Source organism: Morus notabilis, unplaced genomic scaffold (assembly GCF_000414095.1).
Source record: "Morus notabilis unplaced genomic scaffold, ASM41409v2 Scaffold2770, whole genome shotgun sequence".
Lineage (NCBI taxonomy): Eukaryota > Viridiplantae > Streptophyta > Magnoliopsida > Rosales > Moraceae > Morus > Morus notabilis.
In genome coordinates this window covers 1-8,720 of record NW_010357987.1, presented here as the reverse complement: position 1 = coordinate 8,720, position 8,720 = coordinate 1, and the positions used below count along the sequence as shown (strand labels likewise).

General features: G+C 34.2%; 1 protein-coding gene across 1 annotated transcript; it reads left to right on the top strand.

The window, feature by feature from the left end:
* Positions 1 to 1,004: 1,004 nt before the first annotated feature.
* On the top strand, positions 1,005 to 4,522 carry LOC21384251 (homeobox-leucine zipper protein HDG11). Its single transcript, XM_010091212.2, has 7 exons — positions 1,005 to 1,286; positions 1,845 to 1,946; positions 2,044 to 2,247; positions 2,571 to 2,769; positions 3,121 to 3,389; positions 3,651 to 3,740; positions 4,127 to 4,522. The coding sequence occupies exons 1-7, from the start codon at positions 1,005 to 1,007 to the stop codon at positions 4,520 to 4,522; spliced, it is 1,542 nt and encodes a 513-aa protein (XP_010089514.2).
* Positions 4,523 to 8,720: the final 4,198 nt, after the last annotated feature.

The following is an 8,720-nucleotide window of genomic DNA, read 5'->3' as shown; positions in this document are numbered from 1 at the left end:
GCATGAAAAGGAAACCCTAATTTGGAAACGTATTTATTTAGTTGGCATAAAAAAAATTAACTTGTGTGAAAGGAAATCATCAATATGTTAGAGAAATTTCGAGGAATAAGCTTTTTTTTTCCCCTCTATTGGCTTGGGGCGGTGATTTGGAAAAGATCGTGTGAGAGAAAATACGTGCCCTTTTGCGCGAAAATTCGGTTTACATTTCTTGTAGGGTAATAGTTTTTCAAAAACGCTATTAGGCTAATAGTATTAGTCCATGCTATCAATGAGTTTTATTCTTGTAGTGTTATAAATGAAAATTCTTGTGACACCATACTCAACAAATATAAAAATAACTTGTAAACTGCTAGAGTATTGTACTATGTATAATATATATTGATAAATTACGTACTTGTCAAAAATTTGTGACATTATGGGTGCGTTTGGAACTCGTTTAAAAATGATTTTATTTTTTATATGAAAATAGAAATAAAAACGTTTTTAATCTCAGATAGAAATCATTTTTAAAAATGTGTTTAGTAGTTTTATCAAAAGATTATTTTCAATATAGAAAAAATTCATTAATATCTCTCTCTCTACTCGAGAGAGGAAAAAATGAAAATAAAAAATGAAAAACGACTAAAAGTCATTTTTCATTTCTCTCCCATTTTACACTAAACAAAAAAAATCGTTTTCATTTCCGTTTTTTATTTTTAATTGTGTCAAACGCCGTTTCTTTCCCATTTTCATTTTTCTTTCTCGAACAATGTGAAAAATAAAAACCAAAACAACTTCATTCTTACGTAGGTACTATTATCTTATTTGATCAATTTGTTTATATTTTGCAGCACCACAGGGTTACCACCCTTGTTGCCAAGTACACCGGGAAGCCACTATCTGAAATTGAGAACTTAACAACCCTCCCTAAGTCTTCCTTAGGTCTATCAGTACCTTTAAGAAGTTTCCTAAACAACCGTGTGGCAATGAAAATAAGAAACAATCAGGAATTCCCTAATCACCAAATGAATGGAACCATCGATATGGAAAGAGCCCTTATAGTGGAGACTGCGGCAAGTGCTGTGGATGAGGTAACCAAGCTTTTGCAGATAGATGAGCCTCTCTGGATCAAGTCCGCCTCTGAGGGCCGGTGCATTCTTCACCGCGGCAGCTATGAGAAGATATTCCTGACGAGAGCCAATTTTAATATAAGAAGCTTTACCAATGGTGCTCGTTTCGAGTCTTCCAAGCATTCCGGGATCGTCACCATGAGTGCCATGCACTTAGTTGACGCGTTTCTAGATTCGGTACGTATTCTCAATAAGCTATGGGAAATTCTGTGGTAGAGTATACTTGTCAGTCGTAAATATTTTTGAACGTTAAACTAAATATAGAATCATGGAGCTTCTCTAGTAGGACCAATAAAAATGAACTGTCGGTAGTTCTCAGCTTTTTCAACTGTTAAATCTGCATAAAAAATTGTCCATTCTGTATATTTTTTTTAATTTGATGTGCCATATCTAGCAGTTAAAAAACTGGTTCTGTCAGTATGTTGGCCTACCAGAAAAACTCCCATAGAATTATACTAAAGTTATGCAGATATACCTAGCGGAACTTATATAAAAATAAGGGCTGTTGAGAAGCATTCACTACCACATTATTCCTCAAGCGCTAGTTTTGCTATAATAGTTCATACATTTATTTTCTTTTTTCTTTAAAAGTCAAATAATTCCGAATTTATTTGTTCTTTTTTTCAACTGTATCCTGAATTTATTGATATTGCTTAAAAAGCTGTACCAATAGAGATTATTTTCAGCAAAAATATTTACAAGATATATATGATAACTACGTTATATCTTTTTAAGGATAAATGGGGAGATATCTTTCCCACAATTGTTACAAAGGAGAAGACAATTCAAGCACTTGAAAAAGGAGCATTGGAAAACAGACACGGTTCCTTGCATATGGTAATTGCATAAAAAGCAAAAATATTTGTTTGATTAATATATTGGTGTTGGGATAAATATTAACAATTTAGTTTTGCACATGTAATAAAATTTGCAGATGTATGAAAAAATGCACATCCTTTCACCTCTTGTTCCGTCACGGGAGTTCTGCTTTCTCCGCCATTGCCGGCAGATCGAGCATGGCACTTGGGTGATTGCCGATGTTTCTTATGATTTCTCAAAGGAGTGTGTCTTTCCTTCTCGTAGTTGGAGGCTTCCCTCCGGCTGCATGATTGAAGATATGTCAAATGGCTCCTCCAAGGTAATAACTCATCAACAAACCTCGATTTCTTTTCTGTTTTTTTTTTTCCTTCCAAAAATAAAGAACTGCATTTAGAAATAAAGAGTGACATACGTACTACAATATAAGCGAGATAATGCGAAAAAGGTAAGACATATTCACACGTGATATGTGCATCAAATGTAAGATCTTATTGAGGAGAACGAGCAGACTCTCGTACATTTGATATAGCGTACGTGAGTGTAATAGTGCTCTAACAAGTTTTATTGTTAGAAATTAGTGGGCTTGATGAAATTATATTAATTTTTATGTTTGTCACAATATTATTGTTGAATATGAAATAGGTTACGTGGGTTGAACATGTGCACGTGGATGATAAGAGCCAAACCAATAGGCTGTATAGGGATCTCGTATGCGGTAGTCATAACATCGCATATGGAGCTGAAAGATGGATTCTTACACTCAAACGAATGTGTGAGAGATTCACTTATTTCTCCAAGCTGCCAGAAACTACTGCAACGGCCGATAACGGATTTGGTAGAGGTACTTCATTATTTTCATCATCTTTTTTTTTTTTTTTTCAATTAATATGTAAGTCTAGTTGTATTTTGTGCTTATTTGTTGTTTTTTTTTAAAAAAATTAGCAGAGGGTTTAATATATGATATGATTTCTAGTAGATACGGCCAACCAATTGAAATATGTTAGTTTTGTTTTAATACTAGTTACATCCTCTCTCGTCATTTTTTTTTTTTGAAAACTGATTTGCACTTCTATTTTCTATATAATAAACATTAGTGAGGGGGCTTGGCACGGAAATGATTTCTAGTAGGCGTTTTCCTTTTTTTTTTTTTTAAATTTATAAATGTAAGGCTAATTATGCATCAATTCTGCAGTGATAATTATGGCTGAAGGCAAACAAAGCGTAATGAATCTTAGCCATAGAATGGTGAAAAACTTCTGTGGGACGTTGAACATGTCAGGTAAATTGGATTTCCCTCAGCTAGCAGAGGTGACCAATAGTGGGGTTCGAGTCTCCGTTCGCGAAGCCACAGAAACAGGCCAGCCTAGCGGCATAATTGTTGGCGCCGCCACCTCTCTTTGGCTTCCTCTTCCTCCTCAGGCTGTCTTTGATTTCTTCAGAGATGACAAAACCCGATTCCAGGTCTAGCTCTTAATTGAAATCTACATTTATTGATATGTTATATATGAGTAAAATGGTTACCTAATTAAATTAATAATTAACGTGTACGTACATGTGATTAATTTGGCAAGCACGACATAACTTATTGCAAAGAATGTTGTGTGCTTAAGATTCTTATAATTATATATTTGTGAAGATCATGCAACGAATTCAAAGGGAATAATTAATCATTATGTTTAATTGATTATGTTATACCCCCCCTTTTTTTGTCTAAATTATCAGTGGGACGTCCTTAGCAATGGTTATCCAGTGCATGAGATAGAACACATCTCAACTGGAGCTCATCCAGGAAACTGCATATCCATCATTCGGGTACGTAATTAATTTCTTAGTTCTCTATTAGATTTGGCTTCCATGTCTTCGCTTTTCATGTCCCATTTCATATCCCTACAATAATATCATATATACTACTTCAACTAAAAAAATAATATTTAATGTAGTATGATATCATAAGAACACGGTAGAGGACATGACAGGGGATTTATAATTTCTACACCATAGTTATTACCGTCAATCATCAATCTCTTTTTTCGCTAATCCTAATTATCTAGTTATAATGAAACGACAAATTAGATACAAATAACCAAGTGTATGCTTTTTGTTTAATTGATTTCATAATAGATATTGATGCGATCTTGTCATTTTAATTTATTTAAAAAAAAAAAAAAAACTGATTTCATTTACATTGTATGAGGCAGCCGTTTATCCCAACTGAGAACAACATGTTGATGCTGCAAGAGAGCTGCATAGACCGATTGGGGTCCCTGATAGTATATGCACCAATTGACGTAACAACTCTCAACATGGCAATAACTGGCCAGGACTCCTCTGCCATACCAATCCTCCCCTCTGGATTCATAATCTCTGCCGACGGCCGCGGCACAAATCACCGCTCTACCAAAGCCGCGTCGACCAGTTCGAGCGGGACAAGTGGCAGCTCCTCATCAGGTGGATCACTTCTCACCGTGGCTTTCCAGATATTGGTTTCATGCAAGCAGCTAAACGTGGAGTCCGTTGCAGCCGTCAATACTCTCATCAGCTCGACGGTTCAGAAAATCAAATCTTCCTTGAACTGCTCTAACGATCTGGATTGATTAATTCTAATTAATCCAAACGATCGATCGATCTTGGCCTGTTTGTGAAGATGGAGATCATCTTCTGTCGTCTTTGCTTTATAATTTTTTTTTTTTTTTTTTTTTTTTTCAGTTTTACCTATGAATGAATAATAGTGTCACATTGTGGCTAACTACATATTATATTTCTTCTAATCATAAATGAAACATTTTATTGAGACAATTTTGAGTACAGGGACCTGCACTTTTCAATATTTTCTAGACTAATGCTGGAACTTTGGACGAGCTACCCGTGATCGCCCGAAAACACCGATTTTGAGCCTGATGTCTGAGTCCACCTGTCCAAATTTTTTGGGCCGCCCGCCCAAGCCCGAGAAGGCCCTTGGACGGGTCACGGACCTAGTTTTGGTTGTCTGAGCCCGCCCGAATGGCCTGAAAAAATATATTTTTATTATATTTTTTAATTTTTATAATATTGTATATATATTATATATAATATACTATTATTTAGTAATTGTATTTGTATACAAATAATTATTAAGTTGTTTTGTGTTAAAATTATATAAAAATTAAAATTAACACAATTAATAAATTAATTTTATATATTAATTTTTAAATTTGTAATTCATGATTGTCTCGTTAAAAACCTTACCAAGAAAAACCCAATTGGGATAAAAACTTGGTAAGAAAAAAAGAGTGCAATCATTTTGTGACAAATTATAAATTTTACAAACTTACAAAGTCTAACTATACAATTACAATGTCAAAAGTAAATACATATTTATAAATTACAATTTAATTTGAAGCTGAAGGATCATCTTCAAAATTAAATGTTAATCTATTAAATTCATCGATCTATTCTTGACTTGCTAGCGAAATTGTATCCTGTAAACATTGATCGGCACGATCCCAATCCTTAATGCAGGCCAAGGCTTCAACAATGTCCCTTTGCAATGCGTTTCGGCGTTCCTCAAGTATTCGTTCGGTAGTACTGAAGGCTTGTTCGGATGAAACAGTGGAGACTGGGATCGAAAAAATATCCATTACCAATCGAGTTAGGACTGGCCAAGTTAATGCTCGTGCCCTCCACCATTAAGCTAAATCAAACAAATCTCCACTACTGTCGACTACTAAACTCTCACTGAGGTACGCCATAAGCTCATTGAAGCCGTCGTCGCTGCCACCACCTGTTGATGAAGATCCACTTCCAGCTTCTGTTTGAGTCGTCTTCTTTTTCTTCTTCAACCCGAAAACATTCATGAATGAATGCGGGTTTTCATCTGTTTGTTGTGGTTCCTATACTCCAGAGTTTGTGTTTCTAAACCTATTCTCATATTTACTATAGAGATAAAATATTTTTACCTTTATTGTCAGAAATTGGTCAGAACAATTTATGCCTAAAAATTCACCTAAGTTTTCTAAACCACTTTCTAAACCGTCTAATTTTAATCTAGGATCAAAAATAGTACCAAAACCATACAACATTGGTAATTTAGACCAATATTTTTAAATTTTATTTTACATAGAACCGATAGGAATTCCTAAAATTGGGTCCGCCCTAAATTCACTAAATAAAATACTAATTCTTAAAAGTTCACCTAAAGCTAATGGTGATGATGAGTAATATGTTCCACTAACTTTTAAAGTAACTTCATGAAACCTACCTAAAAATTGATACAAAATTTCGGCAATTTGCCACTCATATAGGTCTATATGTCATACTCTTAATTTTACATTGATATAGTTTGTTATAACATCTTTATAGGAGAGGCATTGTTGAAGTATTATATAAGTTGAGTTCCATCTTACAGGCATATCTAGGGCTAATGCTTTAGGAGTTAGATTTAATGCTCGAGGAGTTTGGGTGAGAAAAATGTGTGAGGGATGGGGAGTATTTAGAGAGAAAATTTTGGGTTAAAAAATTAATTTCTTTCCCCCCAAATTCGGATCCAACGGTCATTTTTGGTCTCGGCGGGTCGAGTTCAGGCAAAAAAATCAGGTAACAGTAAAAAAAGCCGTTAGAATCGGGCTTTTCGGGTGGCGGGTCAAGTCGGACGCTAACGTTCAAAAAACTAGCTGTTGATCGGGCTTCGGGCAATTCAGGCCAGAGGGAAAAAAATAAAAAAAAAAATTTCAGTGGTTGATGGTCGGGGCCTTTCGTCGGCGGCGGGCTTCGGCGAATCCGATTTTTGTCGGGCAGCCCGAGCCTAAAAATCTACTTGGACGGGCGGCCATATGGGCATGCCCACCGAACCTAAAAAATTCGGGCTTCGGGCAGGCCCGCCGACCCAAAATTTCAGCACTATTCTAGACCATCTAAAAGAGTAAAGAAATAATTTTTTCGTTTGCTTCAGAGGTTTAAATAAAAAAATTTGAACTGAAATTTTAATTTTGTAAGAAAAAAATTTATAATAAAAAAGTTTAAACAGATTATTAATTTTCCAACAGTACAGGTTTGCTAACATTTAATAGAAATAACGGAGTTCCGAAAGAGGAGATTGCTTTGTAGGCAATATAGGTGGGGGAAAATGGGTCATAAAGGAGCTGACTTGGGTGCTAATAATTTATCAGATTAAGGGCTTGTTCTTTTGAGTGAAAAACTCAAAAAAAGGTAACTCGAGTTATAATTTTATTCGAGTTTATGTTCTTTTAAGTTTAAACTCGAGTTTAAACTCTAGTTCAAACTCGAGTTTAGGACTAAAACTCGAGTTCAAGTTTCCCCTTCAACTCGAGTTCAGAAACTCGAACTCAAATTAATGAACAATATTTTTTCTATTCTTAAAAATGTTATAACTTTTTCGTTTTAATTCTGATTGAGATGATTTTTTTTTCTATGCGTTGACAACGAAAAGACGAATAAAACCCGATCCATATACCCTATTAAAATTTTTCATCAGCATTGAGTTTTTATTAAAATGCTATCTAAATATAAATTCAAGTTTTGACTCACTCAAACACAAACTCAAAAAAATTCTTATCTCAAACCATAACTCAAATGTACACAACCAAACACAAACTCAAGTTACAAGTTCAACTCAAATTATAATTCAAATTCAACTCAAGAATTATACTCAAGTTAAACTGTAAAAGAACAAACCCTAAGTACTTGCTGAAGTATCTATTCACTATTTTCCATAGATTGTGTACTGGTCTCCGTATTGTGGTTGCATTATCGTGAATGTGTAGTTGTTTATTTAAAACATGCGCGTTATAGCATATGTATAATCTTGACAATAAGAAATAAAAATTACAAGTGAGATTGAATTCACAACCCTAATTTAGTTCAAATTACTTTTTAGAAATAAAATAAAATCAGGTTATTTTCACTACTTGCTCTGAGGATATTTACTTGTGTCATTTTGAGTCTCGTCATTCACTTATAGAAGTCCAGCTATCATAACGCTTCTAAAACATACAGTTTGGCCCATTCCTTAATAAAATGTCTATTTTCATATGGAATCGAACAAGAAGATGACACCTTAGAAATTTAAGAGACCGCTTGTTTTTTTTATTTCAGTCCTTTTTTTTTTTTTTTTTTTTACCATTATTAAAGATATATATTTTTTAGATCTTCTTATAATTTGTTTCTTATCATTTTATCTCTTAAAACCCTATCGTGATCCTTGTGTTACATGTTGACAGTTTATTAATAGAAGGGTCAACATTCTATATCTTAAAAATATCATAGTAAGTACACCTCTGAAAGTGAATATTAAATGACAAGATGGGATAAACACATATTCCAAGTATTACTAATACTAATGGCATATTCAGCACAATAGAATGGGGGACAAAGAAAAGGACTTGCATGAAGAGCATTGGGCACTTGGCCAACCGAAAATTGTATTTTTTTTTTTTTTCCCAACCCGAAAAATCAAAGCAATTGGCCCAGCACCAGATATTTTTCTCTTTCAATATTTATCCTTACTTATTTTGGGTTGTTGTTTCTACCCAATTAAAACCCTTTTTCTTTATATTCAGCACAATAGAATGGGGGACAAAGAAAAGGACTTGCATGAAGAGCATTGGGCACTTGGCCAACCGAAAATTGTATTTTTTTTGTTTTCCAACCCGAAAAATCAAAGCAATTGGCCCAGCACCAGATATTTTTCTTTTTCAATATTTATCCTTACTTATTTTGGGTTGTTGTTTCTACCCAATTAAAACCCTTTTTTCTTTAATGAAATCGACCTTTATCAATCTCTCGGAATATTTGGTA

Coding starts and splice junctions, on each gene's coding strand:
- LOC21384251 (XM_010091212.2), top strand. CDS start 1,005: ATGAATGGAACCATCGATATGGAAAGAGCCCTTATAGTGGAGACTGCG. Junction 1,287..1,844: donor TTGACGCGTTTCTAGATTCG/GTACGTATTCTC, acceptor TATCTTTTTAAG/GATAAATGGGGAGATATCTT. Junction 2,770..3,120: donor CGATAACGGATTTGGTAGAG/GTACTTCATTAT, acceptor TCAATTCTGCAG/TGATAATTATGGCTGAAGGC.